General features: G+C 42.1%; 1 protein-coding gene across 2 annotated transcripts in view; it reads left to right on the forward strand.

Annotated features, from left to right (window-relative positions):
* Positions 1-22,762, forward strand: part of PLOD2 (procollagen-lysine,2-oxoglutarate 5-dioxygenase 2) — a 71,099-nt gene that overhangs the window by 19,645 nt on the left and 28,692 nt on the right. For both annotated transcript variants that reach the window (XM_035133114.2, XM_035133113.2), the window contains exons 3-9: positions 2,388-2,524; positions 15,783-15,946; positions 17,703-17,815; positions 18,909-18,972; positions 19,681-19,778; positions 20,051-20,152; positions 21,678-21,803. In XM_035133114.2, the coding sequence (XP_034989005.2) occupies positions 2,388-2,524; positions 15,783-15,946; positions 17,703-17,815; positions 18,909-18,972; positions 19,681-19,778; positions 20,051-20,152; positions 21,678-21,803 (804 nt within the window). The remainder of the gene's footprint in view (positions 1-2,387; positions 2,525-15,782; positions 15,947-17,702; positions 17,816-18,908; positions 18,973-19,680; positions 19,779-20,050; positions 20,153-21,677; positions 21,804-22,762) is intronic.

Here is a 22,762-nt window from a genome sequence, read left to right on the forward strand (position 1 = left end):
TCCACAGTCTGTGTAAATATCATCTCTTTCCCTTTCCAGTTAACTTATGCTTATCCTATTTTCATCTGAAAGCATCCCCCTTATATTCTGCATCTTCAGAATAAAATGCATCAATTTCTTGGAATTTATATCTCCTCCTCATTTTTGGCCTTATCCCAACTGCTGTTTCAAAAAAGTTACTTCTGCAAGGAATTTGTGCTCCTCCACTTGGTTCTGTAGGAAAACACTGAAAACTGAAATAGTCTGTAAAGGACTTAGCACTTCAACTTTAAAGGGATTTTCCTATCAGAGAGGTCCAGGGCAATGGAGGTCAATAAAAAAAACATTTTGCTTAGCAGATTCCCGTGGGCCTGACTGCAAGGCATAGAGAAATGACTTATACTGAGTCAGACTACTGGCTAATCTAGTTTAGTATTGCTACCCTGACCAGTAGCAGCTCTTGGGGGTTTTGGACAGGAGATTTTCTCACTCCTGCTTGGAGACATTGGTGACTGAACTTTGAACTTTCTGCATGCAATGCCTGTACTCTGCCAGTGAACATAGGAAATTTAGGAAACTGCATTTCACCGTGTCAGTCCTATGGTCCATCTAATCCAGTGCAGTCTACACTGACTGGCAGCAGCTACTGTATAGGATTTTAGAACTCAGCCCAACCAGGGATTGAACCTGGGACTTTTTGTACCACTGAGCTATGGCCCTGCCTCCTTTTAAAAGCCCCTTTTAAAACCATCAGTATTTGGTTGCTACTGAATATGTGACAGAGAAGCTGGGTCATGCCTGCCATCACAATCAGGCTCCACATTCTGTTTGTGAACAGGGCTAAGAACTTTTGTGTATGTAAGGATTCAGCAACACAATCAGGATTCAGCAACCACCGAAAATGTAATTTCCGGTTGTGTGTACATGCACAATTTATTTTGTGCATGGAAGGAAGAGGCTGTAGGGCAATATCAACATGCAATTCTCTTAATTCAGTTCCCAGAGCCTTTATCGCTTTTCTTCAGCTAAAATAGATTAAAAAGAAATCCCGGCCAACCAACTAAACAAAATACTATTCCATCCTGAATGCACCATCTGTTCTGGCACCTCAATACTATAAAGGTGCTCAAGCTGTGATTGCATGAATGTTTATCCCACTGCGATGGTCAGGAATGAAACACAAGCAGTGCAGGATTCCTTTTTGCAAATGAGGCAAAGCTATACAATTACCACTGCCCAATGAAACTCCTTTAACATGTGGATTAGTGGTGTTTGTGTCTATTGTCCCCAGTGTCCTAGTCCAGTTGTGATTTAACCTTGGAAATACTCTACTTATCTAGTTTAAGAATAAAAATCCCCCCCCTTTCTCAGCAAGTTGGTGCTCTGAGCGACTTCTTTGGTGGAAAGTAATTGCTGGGTTACTATTTGGTTAGGAATCGCCTCTCATATTTCTAGAGTGATGTCATGGTGCTCAGGACTGCTTGGGACATGGAAAATTTATGGGCAGTGAAATGCTGGCTTTAATATCCCTGGCTTTAATATGCCTAAACTGTTGGGAGGTGTGTGTTGAGCTTTGTTGTAACTTGTTTTCAGCCTAAACATGTTCACTTCAAAATAGGTTTCTTTGCTCCTCACTGACATACAGAAAATATACTGGGAATTAAAATGTCATAGGCAAACAGTGTTTCTTCTTTGGAAGTGAATTGAGGATTTACCCCCCTCTCTAATCCACTAGATAGGACCCTCACAGTTACTAATTTTAAAGTTCCATAGCCAGTATCCATCAGCTATCAAATGCCCGGGTAAACAGGAACATCTTTATATTTCTCTGGAAAGCTGATAAGGTGGGAGACAGACACAGCTCACCAGGGAGGCATTCCACCAATGGTGAACTACCACTGAGAAGGCTCTGTCACGGGACAGGGCCAAACAGGCAGGAGACAGAGGCAACACCACCAACAGCCTCCTCTGCTGACAGTAGGGCTTATGATGTTTTACTGCAACCAGTGACAGCAGCAGGTATTGAGGTTGTGGTTTTTTTTGGCCAAAGTCAAATCCATTGATGGACAAACAGCCAGTTCGCTGGGTGAATGAAGGTATTCTCTGGTACCTGTAACAAGCAAGTTGGAGTTATGGACTGCCCTAGTCAGTGGCTCTTGCCATTGACAATTGCTTGTGTTTTTGCTTGGAGATGTCTGCAGTTGTAGCAGCTGTCCCATCAGGAGAATATCAGGAGATACCAAGACCCACCGGCAGAGGAAGAAGCCCGCCAGAGGACACATTAGCCAGTCCCCCTGGAGCTGACACTAAGTTATGGGATGAAGACCAAATACCGTCTCACCGCTTATCAATAATGGTCCAAGTTGTGACAGCGCACCCTGCTCAAGACCCTTCATTATTTATCTTAGGTGCTGGGTAAAGGCGAAGAGTGGAAAGGAGGAGATATTCTAAACTCCATCGGAGGAGGTCAAAAAGTACGCCTGTTGAAATCTGCATTGGAGTCGTATGCTGATCAAGAGGATTTGGTGGTTATGTATGTTGACTGGTAAGATAACTTATTTATTTTGGCTCCTGTACTTTGATCTGTGGGGAAAATCAGTTTTGTTATGACATGCTGTGGGTTAGCATGCATATATTTCCCCGTGTCCTAGTTTTTAAATGGGGAAAGCTAGTGCTTCTTTCCACTTCCAGAGATTTTAGGCTGTATAAGAAGCAGGCTTTGTTTGTTTAACAGATTTGCAGATGCAGAAACTGTCACCAGGGCATGTTGTGTTCCTTGAAGGGAGGGGGGGGGAGTGGATGTTATCTAGCTTCGAGAAGCTGTGAGACACGTAGCCTAAAATAAACATTCCTGCTTTATGAGTTAGAAATTCCTGTCAGAAGTAAATGGGTAAATGACCTGCACAATTGGCAGTTAAATAAGAAAGTGTTCTTATAAAGAATGCACAGTGAGCGGTAGCAGCAAATTCATGTTAAACTTACAGCAGATTCCTCCAAACTGGTGCCCTCCAGATTTTCCTGACTGCAGCTCTTATCCCCGACCAGTGGCCATGCTGGCAGGGGTTTATGGGAGCTGAAGTCCAACAACATCTGGAAGGCAGCATACGGACTACTCCTGATTTAACAGTAATGTCTGATTTCTAAAAATCAGAGGTCCAGTGCTGGGACGCAAGGTTTCCCGATGTTGTAATTCTTTCTGACGTGGGAGACTTCCCCCACCAGCCTCAGATGTTTTGTGTGGGAACTGGCGGAAGTTATTTATTGATGCCCTTCATACATGCTCCTAGATCTTCTCCGCCAGCCCCATGTTTTCCAGGCCCTCCTACTGAAAAAAAATTCAGGGCTGAGCCTGGGGATCCATAATTCACATGAGGCTCAGAAGTAGAAGCTGTTATTTTGGAGCCCTAACTCTTAACATGAGTTTGACCAAACTGCGGGAGGCAGTGCAAGACAGGAGTGCCTGGCGTGCTATGGTCCATGGGGTCACGAAGAGTCGGACACAACTAAACGACTAAACAACAACAACTCTTAGGGTGCATGTTTTATAATTAATTGGTGTTGCCTGGTCACCTTTCAAAAATATTTTAGACATTCTTTTGTAGCGTGTGTGTGTGTGTGTGTGTGTGTGTGTGTGTGTGTGTATTTTCCCCTGCATTCTGTACAGGTTTATAGCTAAAGTGGGAATTTCACCCATCTTGGAGTTTGTGAGTAGAGAATCAGAGGCAATTAATCCAGAGGAAGTGTTTAATGGGATTAGAGTTGCAATAAAGACTATCAGAGTGAAGTCTATTCCCTCCATATGATGTTGGACTACAACTCCCATCAGCCCTAGCCAGTACAATCAATAGTCAAGGATGATGGGAGTAATAGTCTTAACAGCATGGGACAGCCGGCCAGTTCCTGGTCTGTTCTGTTTGGTTTACTAGCATAAAGATTCAGACCCTTTGCAGGTGGTCTTTGTACTACAGTGGTGAGTATGGAGGGGAAAGGTCCGAATCCTGCCTGCTGGCTCACTTATTGCACCTCTCCTTCACACGTTGAAGATGGCATTTGCACAAAAGTGTCTAAGCATATACATGTCAGCAGGCGTGGGTTCTTTAATGATGAATATCCAGTGCTATTTTTCTAGAAAAAGAGGTGCAGGAATTCACCATGAACATCTCCCTCATTCTCTTAGAATGGCAATGGTGCCCACCTGAGAGGTGCTGGAAATGAGTTCCTGTGAGTTGCCTCTTCAAAAAAGCCCCTTGCGTAACCTTCATTTTTCAAGTGTGTGACATCGCCTCCAAAGCATGGAGGTTGGGCACCATGAATGAGCCAACCTAGTTGGTAATGCCCTTCCCACCCTGAATATCTAACTCTATGGGGAATAACTATCTGGACTTGGCTTCAGTCACTTACACATGGCCTGTGGAAGCTTGCCAATCTAACTTCCTTCCTATGGAAGAAATGGCAGGTCCTCTGGCTGAACTTAACACCGCAGCACAGCATTCTCTGCTTCCCACGATTAGCTAGGAGAGCAGCTTCTCCAAGACTTCAAAACAGGCTTTTAAACGTTCTCAAGGCGAGAAACCCAAATAATAATGAAGTGGAAGACTTGATGCGTAATGTAACGAGCCACACATTTCTTCCGAAACTTGCATGCTGTTAGAGTTTCAATTTCTGTCCATAAGAATTAGATGCATATTCTTACGTTTTTAAAAACCTATTCGAGTCTTGCTTATATTGTTAGGTACATTCAGGCTAAAGACCTTTTATAAACCTCAAGCATTTGAATGTTGCTATCTGGTGTTTTTTAGCTGCTTCCTGTTTTATTGCTTTGTGTGTGTGTGTGTGTGTGTGAGAGAGAGAGAGAGATTTATGGCAGGAAATGTGTAATTTGTGGGGGCTGTTTACTGTGATCATTTTTAGACGTCGTTGTATATTTTCAATGTTTACTATGTATGTTGCCTTGAGATCTTTGGGTATAAGGCAACACATGAATTAATTATAATAAAAACAATAATAATTTATTTATAAAACTTTTATACCCCTTGCTTGTAGAAAAACCCTTTAATAACTTGCAGATTCTCCCAGTAGCTCATGACACAAAAAGTAAAGGTAAAGGTAAAGGGACCCCTGACCATTAGGTCCAGTCGTGACCGACTCTGGCGTTGCGCGCTCATCTCGCATTATTGGCCGAGGGAGCCGGCGTATAGCTTCCAGGTCATGTGGCTAGCATGACAAAGCCGCTTCTGGCAAACCAGAGCAGCACATGGAAACGCCGTTTACCTTCCCGCTGTAGCGGTTCCTATTTATCTACTTGCATTTTGACATGCTTTCGAACTGCTAGGTTGGCAGGAGCTGGGACTGAGCAACGGGAGCTCACCCCGTCACAGGGATTCGAACCACCGACCTTCTGATCAGCAAGCCCTAGACTCAGTGGTTTAACCACAGCGCCACCTGGGTCCCGACACAAAAAGTATGGCCTGGTAAATTGTGTTTTTCCATAAGACAAATGTTTTCATGATAGGAAAAATACTCACTTTGGCCACTTTGGAACAGGCAGAATTTCAAAGCTATATTAACCCATGGTTAATATAGTTATTTATAACCGATAACAAATCTGGAATTGGAATTTGTAAACATACTTTAAATGTTTAAGCCTTTCCACTCTGTCATATGGCCGCTACTGTTACCACTTCAAAAGTAATCTGAATGCCTTAATATGCTGCCACTCTGGGTCAGAGAAAAGCAAAGGAATAATATGAGGTCATTCCGTCTTGTGGTGGAAAAATGTTGTCTGGGAGATCATACTCTAGAGAGCATCTGGTTCCTGTCACTGACTGAACGTTCCTGCTACAACTTTGCAAAAAGGGAAAATGCAGCTCTGAGCCAGCCACCACTTTCTCCTCTCAGAGCATCCCCTGTTTCACACTGTGCTTTAGGTCCAACTCTGGGGTTAGCCAGCTTGAATGGAGGGTTGTCTGGAGCACAAGCCAGCCATTTTCATTTATTCATTATATATTTTTTGTTGAGAGCTGGAGAAACTCCAAGGCACACTTTTCATATTTCTTCTGCCAAACTTTGGGGGAAAGCAAAACAGTGGGAGTCTTCATAAACCCACTGGGTAACATTATACATCTTATTTAATAGGCTTCCTTCCCTGCAAAGTTCCTAAATACCTGCCGTTCTGCTTGGAGAAAAAGACGAGCTTTTGCCTCCCCCCCCCTTTCCTCTTGTAAATCTGCAATTTTCTGTTTTAGCTTTCTTTTGCAGCGAGATTATTTGCCTCTACGAAAAACACAGCATGCGAGTCAACCTTACCTGTGTAACAGCAACCTATTTTCCCATGTATTTAAGCTTTCTGAGATCTTACATGAGAGGCCCTTCACCATTTCCCCTGCCATCATATGGGAGAGGGGGAAGTAGTTACCAGGGAAAGGACCTTTTCATTGATTGTGCCTCTACTCTAGAACAGTGTTTCTCAACCAGTGTGCCTCCAGATGTTTTGGGACTACAACTCCCATCATTCCTGACCACTGGTCTTGCTAGCTAGGGAGGATGGGAGTTGTAGTCCCAAAACATCTGGAGGCACACTGGTTGAGAAACACTGCTCTAGAACATATTCTCCAGAGAGGCTCACTTGGCAGCCACCTGCCAATTTATATTCTTTCTTGTGCTTTATTTTCTGTTCTGTTTTTAAGCAAGAGATGCTATTTTTAGTATATTTTTGGAACAACCAAAGGCAGAGTATACATTTCAATAAATCAATGGATCAATTATTTCTTCAGTCTCTGACTTTGATTCTGAAGCATATAATCAACATAGCCTTGTATACTTGATTGATGGTATGTCAGCTTCCTTGCTATGGAGCCAGAAATAACACTTCACTTCTGAATTCTATATATATAGAATTATGTACTGTATGTAATTCTGTTTATGTATCCGCAACCCCAGAGTCGGTAATGACTGGACCTAATGGGCAGGGGTCCCTTTACCTTTTATATACATACATATATATATGTATGTGTCCCAAAATCTCAAATCAGCATTCTTTTTTTTCTTTTTCTTTTTTCTTTTCAAATTTTCAAACCACATTTTTTACACACAGAGACACTTGTTTACATTAAAAGCATAATGCTTGTCAATACATTTATGGGATTCCCTGAACCCCCGGACTTCCCTCTACCCCTCACATGGCTTCCAAAATTTTCCTTCCTTTTTTGCTGCATCTAATCGCATTTATCTAAGTTATTACATTTCCATTTTTATCCTTTATCGTTTTAAATTACAAGTGCTATATCAATCCTGCTAGCGTTTTTAAGTGTTCGTAATGATATTTAATATATTATATAAAGTTATGCCATTCCTTGCTGAATTTATTGTCCTCTTTGTGCCTCAAAGCAGCATTCTATACACATGGTAAACCTTGCATAAGATCAATCCAATGTGTGTCTATGCAGTGGAAAAGTCAGTGCCCTCTTGAACATACCTTCTCCTTCAGAGAAGGCATTGTTCTTGTTTGCGTGGACAGGCGGAGCCCCCCAACCCCCCCATGGGATTCAAATCGGCCACAACTTTATTAAGATTCAGATGTAGGGAGACCTTGGTCATGGGCATTATCCTTCCCAGTCCCCAGTCGGGGTTCTGGGAGGCTTCAGGGTTATCTACATGGGGCTGGCTCTGGAGAACATATGTTCAAGGAGAGAGAGCCCGCCCCCTGTTCGCCACCGCTGGAAGGGGAAAGTGATGACGCCTATTGGCATGGTCAAGGCTTCCCCCAATACCCCGCTCTTGTTGCCGCAAAGGGGGGTGAGGTCTCTGCCTCACGTCCCTCCCTCTAGGAAAATCGCCAAAGAATTCTGCCCAAGGCCTGACACCGCCAAAGTTGTGATGTATTGCTACGGGAAAGGCGAAACCTGCCAATGCAGGAAAATTCTGGACCTCCGGAACGAATTAAGTTTGTAACTAGAGGTACCACTGTACACCCCTGCAAAGAATTCTGGGTACTGTAGGTCACGTCACAAAGTTCGTAACCAGAGGTACCACTGTATTCTATTTCTTTATATCTTTCAACTCTTCAGAGAATGCTAATGCTCCTTGGGACGTTTTTTTACAGGTCTGCTGTGCTTTGCTAAGCATTTATCTGCTTCAACAGTTGTAAACCTTCTGGAGGATCATATTATACAGTTCCTACAGGCCCAATTCTGCACCTGTCCATCAGATTTTTATCCCAGTTTTCTCCAAAAGCAGAAGGCTGCATGCTTGGGTACCTTCACCGATTTCAAAACTGCCTTCTTAAACAGGTTGGGATAAAAAATGGTGATTTGCCCAAGTTAGGCTTTGTGGTTGAGTAGCCATTCAAATGAGGGTTTCCTTGGGTCTAGTCTGACACCCCTACCAACATCACGTTGCTTTTCTTTGTTCTTTTCAGGCCACATTAGATTTTTGGGGGAGCCATGACTGTTAAAGTGGTATAAATGTAGTGCTTTAAATGTAAGGCACAGATGTTCAGACATAGGCCCCTTGTTCTGTGATCCAAGGTGCCTCCTCTTTTGAACCCATCACCATCTGATTCCATAGTAAGCAGATTGATAGCCAAGCATAATGTCTGGTGGAAGGGCCCCACACCTTGAGGAGTGGCCTTGCTGCCTTGGATTGTTTCCGTCGCTTTGAATGCTCTGCTCACTTAGATGTTGTTGGACTTGTTAGATCAGCACTGTGTTAATGGCCCTCAGGTGCTGTAGCATTGCCAAGGAGAAGTAGGGCCCTTTTGTCTTTCCTAAGTGCTGCTGGAGTGTTTCTATTCCTCTAGTGGCAGTTCAATGTCCCCACCCCCCACCCCCAGGAGAGTGAGCTTGGCCAGAGCTAGATGCAGTTGCAGCCAAAGGACCAACATAACTTGCATATGTAGCTCACAGATGTCTGAAATGTAACCCTACCTACTTTGGTACAATGACATCATCATTTTATGCAGCTGGGCAATGCTTCCAGCTTAAACACAAAAGGAGTTAACAAAAAGTAAGAGGACTTCATAATTTAAAAAAGCAGTCTGGTAGTATGAGGAGAAAAGGAAAATAATATTTTGCAATCCAAAGGTCAGCCTGGCTCTGCTGTAAAGCTCCTGCTGCTGAAATGCAGCCAGACCATGAATGATCCTGTGCCAGCTGTTTTTCACATAACCTGTCTTTAAACATAATGTGACATGCTCGTTTCAAATCCTTTTCTTACTCAGTCCTCCACTCCTGTTCTTGGGAAAGCCTCATTGAAGAGGTCTTGTTCTCCTTTGTGATGTCTGGAATGTCCCATTTCCTGGAGAAATGTTTCATGGCTCCTTTTCTACCACCAGAGCTGGTTGGGGATTCCACAAATATTGCCAGCACTTTTAGTTGTCCTAGAAAGGATAGGTCTCTCCTCAGGCTGAGTTGGCCCCTTGGATTCTAATGAGGTTTCCTCCTCTTGCCTCTGTTGGACTAGCTGTCTGGGAAGTCTCTAGAGAAGAAAGCCAAAAAGGAAAGCACACATTGTGTCCTTCAGATGTTTTGGTTTCCAACTCTCATAGTCAGTAACCAGTGACCATGCTCACTGGGGCTGATGGGAGTTACAGTGGAAAACATCTGGCAAGCACCAGGCTGATGATGGAGGAAACCAAGGTGTGGCAGCAGCAAGAAAATATAGGGTTGTGGAGAAGATGACAAACAGATGACGGAACATAAAATGAAGAATACAGTGGTACCTCTGTTTTCGAACGTCTCCATTGATGAACATTTCGGAACTCGAACGCCGAAAACCCGGAAGTAAATGCTTCCATTTTTGAACATGTATTGGAAGTCAAATGGACATTGTATTTTTCTCAATTTTCTCTGTAAATTTGCAGACTGCCCTTTGTGCCGCAGTTTTCGAACGTTTCAGAAGTCGAACGGTCTTCCAGAATGGATTACGTTTGAAAATCGAGGTTCCACTGTACATTTTCACATCCTCGGAAGTTTAGTAGAGAGGAAACCTGTTTGAGTGCATATCCATTATTACAAAAAGAACGAAAAGAACAAGGCATTCTTTTTCTTTCTCTCATGTGGTTTAAAACTGCCAAATGACAAGGACCTCTACGGCTTATGCATTTGTGGTAGTAGCTCTCTGGAGAGAGACCGGAGGAGAAAGGGAACTGGGGAGACAAGGAGGGGAAGGATAGAGGCAGCCAAGATCTTGGACTGCTGAATTACCAGATGCAGGGGAATACAATTTGGCAAGCTTGTGGTTGGGGAGAGGAAAATGAAAGGAGGCATAAGTCTTTTTTATTCCCTGGTAATGGATCCGTGTGTCCAGAAAATATTTGAAGTGCTGCATAGGGAGAACTAGAGACAACCTGGAACAAAACTTTTTTTGGGGGGGGGGGAGGACCCTGTAATAAGAGAGTGCAGATGCACAATGTAACACCAAGCTGTAAAACAGTGTTATTGAAATCCAGAAGAGCAAATTATGTTCTCTTAAGCTTTCCAAAGGCCATTAAAATAGGTGCAGCTGAACATTTAATCCAGTAGCATTGGATGTAATGACTGAGCTAAGTAACTTTCAGAGAGGCAAGTAAAGGTAAAGGTAAAGGGACCTCTGACCATTAGGTCCAGTCGTGACCGACTCTGGGGTTGCGCGCTCATCTCGCATTATTGGCCGAGGGAGCCGGCGTATAGCTTCCAGGTCATGTGGCCAGCATGACAAAGCCGCTTCTGGCAAACCAGAGCAGCACATGGAAACGCCGTTTACCTTCCCGCTGTAGCGGTTCCTATTTATCTACTTGCATTTTGACATGCTTTCGAACTGCTAGGTTGGCAGGAGCTGGGACCAAGCAACGGGAGCTCACCCCGTCACAGGGATTCGAACCGCCGATCTTCTGATCAGCAAGCCCTAGGCTCAGTGGTTTAACCACAGCGCCACCTGGGTCCCTCAGGTCCCTCAGTAACTTTCAGAGAGGCAAGTAGTCTCTGTGTTTTATTGACTAGTGAGTTTTATTAACTGTGTTTGCAAAGAAGGTAGACATTGGATGAAAAGGGCATGGTGATGGCAGAATAGAGATTTGCCTGAGTGGAATTAAGTCAATAATTGCTCCGGTTCCTAGACAAAAGCCTCCTTGAGTTAATGAATTTGCAGTGCAATGATTCCAACAGGGGCTCATTCATTGTTAGCCCTTTTCATGGTTTTATACAGAAAGCAGGGGTTTCTTTTTGCAAACCGTGTGTGTTGTGACAGAGCTCTGTGTCTTAAGACCTGCAGTAACATCTATAATAACCTTGTTCTACTGAAAGTTGGCATGCCAAAGCCAACATATCGGTTTTCTTCCAGGGAACTTGTGTTGGCAAAGGAATAACACAAGTGATTGTTATAAACCACCTTAATGAAAGCAGCCCATTTTGCACTCTGCTGCCCTTTTGTATTGGTATCAGTCCTTGTCAAAGGACCATAGTAATGCTTTGTATATACTGAATGCTGCACTGCTTAAACATTGCTGCTCAAATATATGTCTGCAGTTTGTTATAAAATCTCAGCAGCATCAGCAAAAATATCATGGTTTGTGATATCATGTGGTACAATATTCAGCATGTTACATCCTAAACAAACTATTTCTGCAGAGGAATCAGCAGTGAGCCTCAGTCTCTGAAAAACTGTTTGTGAACTGGTATTGCCAGCTGTGAATAGTATCGCTGATGTTTGGAACTGTACAACCATGATAGAGCAGACAGATTTGAGAATTTGCAATCACTCACAAGGCAGTGGTATTTTATGCAGGCATTTAAAGAGCAAACAATCTGATACAAAAGCATCTAAAAACCCAAACACTAGCCCCTTCCAGACACCTCATTTTTGTACAAAACTGACATGAGAGCAGGATTAGGCCTGATAAACTTCTACCCACTCTAATCACCATCCCCATTCAGAAGTTTGAGGATGAATGGATGAAGGGCCCTCTTATACATTGTCCTCCCCCAGGTTCCAGATTGTTGATATCCTTCTCAAACTGTGGTTTCTCAAACCAAGCATAGGTTGCAAGATTTGGTTTTGCATGTTGCAGAATTTGCATTTACATTGCAACAGAATAATAACAGTTTGCACAGATTAAACACACACACACACAGCTGTGAGGACTCTTCACAATGTCATCCAACTAGGATGAATGAGTGGGATTCTGCCCACTGGCCCCACTCCCGGCGAGTGCTCCAACTGGAGAACAGCCTTTACCAAAGGTGTTATGGGCTTTGAAGACACTCAAACTCAGGATGAAAGGGTGAAACGAGCTAAGAGGAAGGCACGTTTTGCAAATCTTCACAATGATCAACTCCCGTCCGGAAACCTATGTCCCTATTGTGGAAGGATGTGTGGATCCATAATTGGCCTCCACAGTCACTTACGGATTCACTGTTAAAACCGTGTTTACAGAAGACAATCTTACTCGGTTACAAGCAAGGAGAAGAAAATGGATGAAAGTGAGAAGTTAAGGGAAAGATCAAAGAGGCTTAATCTTCTGTTTATGGCAGAACACCTGAACTGTCCCTCTAGACTCATCCTAATCCTTTTCAGTGTCTTCTTTTGTTGTTGTTGTTTAGTCGTTTAGTCGTGTCCGACTCTTCATGACCCCATGGACCATAGCACGCCAGGCACTCCTGTCTTCCACTACCTCCTGCAGTTTGGTCAAACTCATGTTCGTAGCTTCGAGAACACTGTCCAACCATCTTGTCCTCTGACGTCCCCTTCTCCTAGTGCCCTCAATCTTTCCCAACATCAGGGTCTTTTCCAAGGATTCTTCTCTTCTCACGAGGTGGCCAAAGTATTGGAGCCTCAGCTTCAGGATCTGTCCTCCCAGTGAGCACTCAGGGCTGATTTCCTTCAGAATGGATAGGTTTGATCTTCTTGCAGTCCATGGGACTCTCAAGAGTCTCCTCCAGCACCACAATTCAAAAGCATCAATTCTTCGGCGATCAGCCTTCTTTATGGTCCAGCTCTCACTTCCATATATCACTACTGGGAAAACCACTTCTTTTACATTCTGCTAAATCATTTCCCCCCTTTATTTATCATTTTAAGATGCTCCCTTGAGATCACATGGGTGGTTGAAGTGACCTGTTAATGCCTGCCAATCCATAATTTTTACTCTCAGCCAAGTAAGGAGTTAGACAGGGGAAGAAGTAGATTAAAAGCAAAACAAAAATGAGTTTATAATCTGTTAGTATGAATATGTATGGAACTAGTGGAATGTAGTGATCCTGGATTATTTAACAACAACCATTACTATGGGGGTATGCACTCTCATTAAGTTGAGATCCTCTTCCTACAAAGGCGAAGAGTGAAATTCATTTCTCTTCAGTGATAAATAAATATTAATAAAATCAACCTAGCAGCTATTGCTTTAAGACAAGGGTGGGGAACTGAAGTCCTGAGCCTTTGCATGATTTCAATAGCTCTCGGCAAGTGATTAGTTCCAACCTCTTACCAGAATAATTTGTCCTTTCCTTGAAAGGCAAGGTGGAAGAGTGGGAGGGATGGAGACAAGGAAGGGAGAGAAGGGGCTCTTAGAAAGAAAATAGGGGGAAATGGCAGGGAGCAGAGAAGGAGACTGGCTTTGGCCGTTTCTGTTGAGGGCCACATTGCCTTAGCAGAAAGGAGATGCTGCCCTCAACAGAAAATAATGCTTTCCCACTCCTGCATTTAAGACAAATATGTGAAAACAAAACAATATCGTTAAATGGATGGAAAAGTTTGGGGCCAAGCTGAATCACATCAGTGACCATTATGCTGACTCCTGAGGTTAAAATGGTTGGGAAAGAACATCCTGCTAGAATGATTTTGCTTATCGGCTCTTAAAAGTTCCTTCATAAAATTTGGAAAGAGGCGCACAGGGAACGTACTCCTAAATTTGTTGCAGCTGCCTATTGCCGTCTTCTAGATGTACAAGGCATTCTTACAAGAAAATGAATGTTTTAAAATAATAATAATAAAAAACCTTACTATTTCTGAGACAAGAAAGACCACAAATGTTTCTCAGGACTTCTACTATGTCAAGTACAGGTGTGGAGAACACAGATAGTGTGGCCTATTTTTCTTTCACCATATCCTTTGAATAGAAACCAGTTTCTAGAGTACAAAGCTCACTTAATTAAAAACAAACTTGGAAGAAGAAAAATGGCTTCTAATTGGTTCTTTCTGGTTGTCCCTGTGATTGTCCTAAACCTCATCTAGAGGACTGAGGTCATAGCTGGCTGTTACTTTTTAGGGCATAGACCAGGCACCCCCAAACTTTGGCCCTCCAGATGTTTTGGACTACAATTCCCATCATCCCTGACCACTGGTCCTGTTAGCTAGGGGTCATGGGAGTTGTAGGTCAAAACATCTGGAGGGCCGAAGTTTGGGGATGCCTGGCATAGACAAACAGCTGGTGTTCTCCACATGTTGTTGTGCTACAACTTCCAAGGACCCTGACTATTGGTGAAGATGGCAAGGATTAATGAGAAATGTAAATGAACAAACATCTGGAGAGCACCACATTGGCTATTCCTGGTGTAGTGTATAGGTCAGGCATCCCCAAACTGCGGCCCTCCAGATGTTTTGGCCTACAACTCCCATGATCCCTAGCTAACAGGACCAGTGGTCAGGGATGATGGGAACTGTAGTCCAAAACATCTGGAGGGCCGAAGTTTGGGGATGCCTGGTATAGGTGGTAATAATAATAACAACAACAACAATTTTATTATTTTTACCCTGACATGTTGCTTCTTGTGGGGTCTCATCTGTGCTCACTGCAGGAAACTAGATTTGCATACTCCAGTGCGCCGTGTGTAAGTCGAAGCAAACTGGTTTTGTTGTGTGGTGGTGAAAGGAAGAACTGAAAAAGGGCATCCAGGAAGGGTATTCTGGGAGATGATACATGACAAGAAAATTAGTGGTAATAGTACCACTGTATTCCGCTCTGGTTAGACCTCACCTGGAATACTGTGTCCAGTTCTGGGCACCACAGTTCAAGGATACTGACAAGCTGGAACGTGTCCAGAGGGGGGCAACCAAAATGGTCAAAGGCCTGGAAACGATGCCTTATGAGGAACAGCTTAGGGAGCTGGGTATGTTTAGCCTGGAGAAGAGAAGGTTAAGGGGCAATATGACAGCCATGTTCAAATATATAAAAGGATGTCATATAGAAGAGGGAGAAAGGTTGTTTTCTGCTGCTCCAGAGAAGCAGACACGGAGCAATGGATTCAAGCTACAAGAAAGAAGCTTCCACCTAAACATTAGGAAGAACTTCCTGACAGTAAGAACTGTTCGACAGTGGAATTTGCTGCCAAGGAGTGTGGTGGAGTCTCCTTCTTAGGAGGTCTTTAAGTGGAGGCTTGACAGCCATCTGTCAGGAATGCTTTGATGGTGTTTTCTGCTTGGCAGGGGGTTGGACTGGATGGCCCTTGTGGTCTCTTCCAATTCTATGATTCTATGAATTAGTTTTCTGGAAGTACATTGTATGTTGTATGAAAGCTCAAATATAATGCACAAAATAACATGTCAAGAAAATGGAACAAACTGCAGTGTGAATGCAGCCCATGTGAATGGTATGGTGACAATTAGCCAGATTTTAGGAGTAAACGAATTGTATGTTTCTCTTTATCTCTTTGGGGTTGCATGCATCATCTTTTCTAAATAATAAAATATGCACATGAAATATCTTTTTGAAAATGAGATCTATTCTAAGTGTGTGTGTGTGTGTGTGTACACTCACTCACTCCTGTTTTGAATGTTTATGTTAAGCCTAGAAATGCCCTTAATGCTCATCTTTTTATCCCTCCGAACTTCAGCTATGATGTTATATTTGCTGGGGGACCTGAAGAGTTGTTAAAGAAGTTCCAGCAAGCTAATCACAAGGTAGTGTTTGCAGCAGATGGATTGATATGGCCTGATAAACGACTAGCAGACAAGTACCCTGTTGTTCGCAGTGGAAAACGGTTCCTTAATGCAGGAGGTAGGTAGTTTGTAAAAACTGTTTGATTTATTTCACAATATATATTTAATGCTTGATCGTAATGAAACTTCAAAAAAAAAACTTCCTTAGTGCTGAGGGTGTTCCTACTGTTTCTTCTGGAGACTCCTGTGGCAGCTGCCCAGCCCAGAGTTAAGTTGGTAGAGCATGAGACTCAGAGCCATGGGTTTGAGTCCCACATTGGGAGAAAAGATTCCTGCATTGCAGGAGGTTGGACTAGATGATCCTCGTGGTCCCTTCCAGCTTTACAATTCTGTGATTCTATATTCCAGATATCCACCCACTTTGAATATTAGATGTTTTCTAACTATCCAGGGCAGGACTTATTCAGCAGCTAATGAACTCTGACATACTCTCACACTTTGATGCTGTTCTTAAAGCTCTCCATGTCATGTTGGACTAGAACTCACATCACTCCTGACTCCATGGGACATGCTGGTTGGAGATGATGGGAGTTGGAGCCTAACATTATCTGGAAAACCACAGATTCCACACCACTTCTTTCTTTTTTTGTGCTTTTCAAATTTATACATTTCATTGATTTTACAATCATTTTAACATTTCAAAGTTTGACTTCCTTCACTCTCTTTCTGCTGTTCCTTAAATTTATTCTTTAATATCTTCTGCATATCCAACTTCATTTAATTTGCTCATTTGATTATCTACCTTAAATATATACTCTTATGAAACTGCAGGTTATTACAATAATCCTGCCAATATTTTTATCTGTTTGCAATTTATCTGTAAATATTCAATAAACCATTTCCATTCTTTTATATTAAAAAAAAATTGCTATCTTGATTTCTTATTCTTTGGTAAGTTGCGCCATTTCTGCATACAGTATTCCATAAGTTTTTGCATCCATTCTTCCTTTGCTGGGACTTCTGCTTCTTTCCATTTTGGGGCCAGTAGCATTCTTGCTGTCCGTAGTAGCATGCATAAATAAATTTCTATACAATTTAGGTAGTTCTGTGTCTGTAATTCCCAAAAGGAAAGCTTCTGGTGTTGTTTTTTACAAAGGTTATTTTGAACACCCTTTTCAATTCATTATATATCATTTCCCAGCAAGCTTTAACCTTACTACAAGACCACCACATCTGATAAAAAGAACCACCTTTCTCTTTACATTTCCAACACTTGTTTGATTTAGATTTACAGTATACATTTTTGTTAGTTTACTCGGTGTTAGATACCACTGATATATCATTTTCATATCATTTACATGCTGTAAATTTTATATCCATATTCCACAATTGTTCCCATGCTTCCATGTCTATATTACGACCGATATCTATTGCCCAGTGTATCATTGAGGATTTTACTTGCGCATCCACAGCACTTCTTAGAAGGCCTTAGCAGCAACAAAGGAGGTGCCCCGAGTGAAGTTGCATAGCATTGCATCTGTTGCAAAATGAAAGCCAAATCTTAAATGCAATGACAGATGGAAGAATCCACACATTCTCCCCCCTAGTCTGAATTGTCACTCAGAAGAAATTAATAAATCAGATCCACACCTGGAATAGCTCTTTTCCCCCCTAGGCATAAGGAAGAAATCAAAAGAAATCACAGAGATTCAGGGAATTTGTACCAAGGCAAGTCTCTGGTCATAAATGAATGGGGAAACTTTGCGTAGTTTCATCTACTGGGACTTCCTGAAGTTAGATGTTGGGTGCAGGCTGCTCATTTTCAAGTGGAAACAGTGATGTCTTTATTTAGTTCAATCTATGATCTCTTTCAGGATTTATTGGATATTCTCCAGCTGTAAACAGTATTGTGCAACAATGGAACCTCCAAGATAATGATGACGATCAGCTTTTTTATACTAAAATCTATATCGACCAATTAAAGAGGGTATGTTGAACCATTTCACGAATCATTCTTATGACTCCCAGAGTACAATTGTGAAAAATGAGTGATGAACCAAGCTGAAATTCTGGCTATGTTTAGGTAACTTGAAAGAATGATTCTATCTTCTATAAATATCCTATATTAGCTCAAATGGCATCTACTAACAAGAGGGTTTGGATGCAGGGTTTTGGAAAATTTTGGAACCCCAACATTTCAAGATTTTTCATTGGGCTGGAATTCTTTTTTCCACTGATGACTGTGCATGTTTAGTGGCCAGGTAGAATGCTGGCAGATTATGTGTGGGGTTTTTGCATGTGGGAGTATTCTGGAAAATGACCTGGTCAATAGGAACCTGGACCAAGAACATTCCTCACTATAACATTTTGTCTTAGGTTTGATAAGCCTAGTTTCATGCTGTCATCCTCCTAAACTAGAGGTAGTCTCTCTAAGTACTTTTGGACATCCAGGAAATAAACTCCTGAACAATTCCAGTATTACATGGGTGTTGCATTGATTTTGGTGGAGATTTTAGCAGATCTTTGGATGGGAATTCTATTGCAGTGGTCCCTTCAAAGAACATGGCTTGCTGCTCTTTCTCTTTTTTCAAAGCAAGGCACAAACAAGAAAGTCAATATGTACACACCAGCAACATCTACACTGAAGTCACCCAAATTGTTCTGTATATATCATGGTATATTTCCCATTTTTCTGTATTTCAAGCTGTTAATGTATTAGTGGCATTTGGCAGCTCCTCTCCTATACCGCTGAATCATCATTCTTTGAGAAGTCATGAACTTTATTTGCTTGGCTTGCAAAACAGAAAGCAAGTCTTTGTTTGTAGGATGATAGAAACCGTTGGCTAAATGAATCGTATGTTCTCGACGAGGGACAGATCTGTATGACACGCTGAACTATGAAGATATATGAGAGATCGGGAAACATCTGGCATAAGAATTAAGGAGATTAAAAAGAATTGTCAGTGAAAACATGCAGTCATATTTTCAGATAGTTTACATTTGTCAAGATGGTTAGAATTCAGTTTGTACTGCCCTTGATTTTATCATCATTTAGCATATTTTCTGTACTTACATTTTAGGAACGCATTAACATCACATTGGATCACAAGTGCAACATTTTCCAGACTCTAAATGGAGCTGTTGGTATGTATTCTGAAGTGTCTATTGAGTGGTGAAGGATATGGCTCAGATTTCTTCCTTGCCATTTCTGCATTACCTATTATATAATACAATACATCCAAGGGGCTTTCTGTACATTTATACCTCATATGGAATTAACATCAAGTGGAGTTCAGTTACAGGCCCCCAGTGGGAGAACGGACTGACCAACTGGAAGATAATGCAGTTATTTGAACATTGGGTCACTCCTCATCCCAGAAAAATAAAACCTAGAAAGATATCCCACAATATATTTCCCCCCACGATATCTTTTTTCTCCCCACAATAGAAGCAGGCAAAGGAGAGGGAGAGAGGTGAGAGGAAGAAAGTCTGCCTCCACTCTTTCCAGAGGGGGAAAGATTCTATCTGGAGAGGCCCTGACTTACAAGAAGTGTTGGGAAATGGCCCAGTTCCTCTGAGGAAGCAGAGGGTCCCATTGTCATAAATACGATCTTGGGATAGGAATAATAATATTTAAAGCGGACAAACAAAATATTGTGGTTCTTATTTGGCAACTGGAAATGTTCCTCGTGAATGTAGAAATTAACAGCCTGTGGGTCGTAGGCTGAAATGACAGGAAATATGGAAATCTTTGTAAAAAAGTGGATGCTCAGGGAAATGCGAAGAATGCTGTGATAGTCTTGTTTGAGTAAACTACAGATGATGTATTTTTGACTTCCTGGTGGGCTGCAGATGAAGTGCTCCTGAAATTTGAAGATGGACGAGCCAGAGTGAGAAATTCACTGTATGACACTTTGCCAGTCACTCTCCATGGAAACGGCCCAACCAAAGTGAGTGACGGTGACTTTGTTTCAGCTAAGTTTTTATTAATCCAATGATACTGGGATACTAGCAGCCTGCTGAGGATTAGTTGACAGTGGCAGTAGGGCAGAATGTATCGCATTCTGTTTCATCCCTGGTTTCCACTCATTTAAGTTGAGTGAGCACTACAACAGAGCCTTGTGGAACTGGCCTTTAATTGAAAGGTACAGAAACAAGATTTTATTATACTGCTGAATTAATTAGGGCTGGTTTGTTTCCCCCCCCCACCTCCCAATTGCAGCTTAATCTCAATTACTTTGGAAATTATATCCCTAATGGCTGGACCCGTGAAACTGGATGTGGTGCCTGTGACACAGATTTATTAGACTTGGCCACACTTGATGTAAGTATCTGTTGCATGCGGCTGAATTATTTCAATGCTGAGCTACATATTGATTGTCATGGCAGTGTCTACCTCCTTGTGCACTTGGACTGCTGCTCCAGCTTCTCCCTCCTTGCTTTTATCAACTCCTTCCCATCCTGCTAGCTTTTCCTCACCTTCACAGTTTTCTTCCAAGCCCTCCATGCCCATATTTAGTTTTGGTCTGAATCACTTAATGCTTTGCAGTTTCCAGATGTTTATAGAAAGTGTCTGGTACAGCGGTAGAAACATATTTTTTTTGTCTTTTTGGCACATATTTGTGCAGGTTATTACAGTACATTCTTGGTCTTCATTGATTCAGATAATACACAAAATGCTTTTCCTGGCACTGACAGCTAAGTCATGATTCAAAGTATCATTTTCTGGAGAAAATAGCCGACAAAGCTTTTTTGCACTCACTCAAAGAGAAGCAACAGCTAGTTGACATTTCATAGACATCATCCAATCATACACTTTACATATGCAGCTGTCAGAATTTTTACTGGCTAACTAGATTGTGAAGAAGAAGAAGAAGAAGAAGAAGAAGAAGAAGAAGAAGAAGAAGAAGAAGAAGAAGAAGAAGAAGAAGAAGAAGAAGAAGAAGAAGAAGAAGAAGAAGAAGAAGAAGAAGAAGGGAGTTTCATAGAATTCTAGAGTTGGAAGGGACCCTGAGGATCATCTAGTTTGGATTTGATATTCCGCTTTATCACTATCCTAAGGAGTCTCAAAGCAGCTAACATTCTCCTTTCCCTTCCTCCCCCCACAACAAACACTCTGTGAGGTGAGTAGGGCTGAGAGATTTCAGAGAAGTGTGACTAGCTCAAGGTCACCCAGCAGCTGCATGTGGAGGAGCGGAGATGTCAACCCGGTTCACCAGATTATGAGTCCACCGCTCTTAACCACTACACCACACTGGCTCTTCTTGGCTTCTTGGCTCTGTGTTTGCAGTCCACTGTAATTTCTGGCAGCAGTTCTTCCATCAGTGACAGGTGTAAGATAACTCCTGAATGCCATCTGGTTGAGCTACTTTGGCAGGCTACCATAGTCTTCAGGAAAAAAACCTGATCCCATAAGAACTTTAGAATTCTAGGAAACTACTTTCATTGTTCAAAATTCTCAGTGAGTTTTCCCACCCCATCCTTCACACTCTACCCCTTAGTTATTATATTATATATTCTGAATACATCATTAATACACTTATATACAGCATGAGAAGGGTCATAGCTCAGTGGTAGAACACCTGCTTGTTTTCAGGAATATGGGTATAGGAATGCAGCATAAAATTTACTAATTTCTCAGACAGCATTTTGCTCATTTCTTTCAGGAGGAATTTCATGGATTCTTATTAAAAGTGTATTCAGTTATAACTTGTGTAAAACTGGATGTTATTTCCCAAGATATATAATATGGATCATTTTGGTTAAATGTAAGATTGTTCATACTATTTTAAACTTTAAAGTAAAAGCTTTTCATGGTTTTCTTTTATTTTTGTGCACTTTTTTTTCAGGAGACTCCAACAGTAACAATTGGTGTTTTCATTGAACAACCAACTCCCTTCCTGCCTAAGTTTCTAGACAGATTGTTGACTCTGGACTATGCAAAGGAAAAAATTACCCTCTTCATTCACAATAATGTAAGTACTTTAGGTGGTAATTGAATGTTGGTCTAGTTATGTAGATTGACAACAAAGTTAAGTTCTTAAACATTTAAGTGGATCTCTTATTACAGAAAAATAATGTGTGTGTACATATATGAACACAGCGGCGTAGCTAGCTGCCTGGCTGCCCGGGGTGGCAAACCCGAAGGCATCCCACCGGGGGGCGGGGTGTCTGTTGCACACATGCGTCACACGTCATGACGCATGCGCACACAGGAGGCATACGACGCGGTGCCGGACTAGATGGGCCATTGGCCTGATCCAACAGGCACATCTTACATTTTTTGCTTATTTTGTCAATACGTTTAGGGTAGTCAATATTGAAAGGGGAGCAAGCAACGGCTGGTGAGGCAGTTCACAATGTGATATCTGGTGGCAACTGCATGGCAATAGAGAGGGAGGGAGAAGAATTCTCTTAACTTTATAATTGTAGAGAAATATAAGTAGAGAAATGGGTTGCCGCAGCCACACCATTCAAGTGCATGGCTGGATACTCACACCTGATGACTTCAGGCACCTGCACCCACCCTTGGGGCAGTTTATCCACCTGGCAACAGCACACTTACATAGGGTTGACCGCACCAATGTCCAGCACCATTCCCTGATGAGCAGTTAGTTCTGTGGAATTGATGTTTGCATGCTGCCATGCCTAAAAAAAGGTTGGTCCAATGAAAGACCTTGCTTAGGTTACACCCCAATTTGTTCAAGAGCAAATAAATGAATTAGGGAGAATCCTTGCTATTCATTTTTACAAATGCAAACAATTCTATATATACTGAGGCTTGCAACTCAAATAGAGTCACAAAACTGAAAACAAACAACTTGATAAATTTATGCCTGGCACAATTTCACATATTTTTATTGGCTAACTAGTTTGGATTTAGTGGTTCAGGGAAGGTACTGAAATAGTTACACACCCACACACCCACCCACAC

This window comes from Zootoca vivipara, chromosome 5 (assembly GCF_963506605.1).
Source record: "Zootoca vivipara chromosome 5, rZooViv1.1, whole genome shotgun sequence".
In the NCBI taxonomy this organism is placed as follows: domain Eukaryota; kingdom Metazoa; phylum Chordata; class Lepidosauria; order Squamata; family Lacertidae; genus Zootoca; species Zootoca vivipara.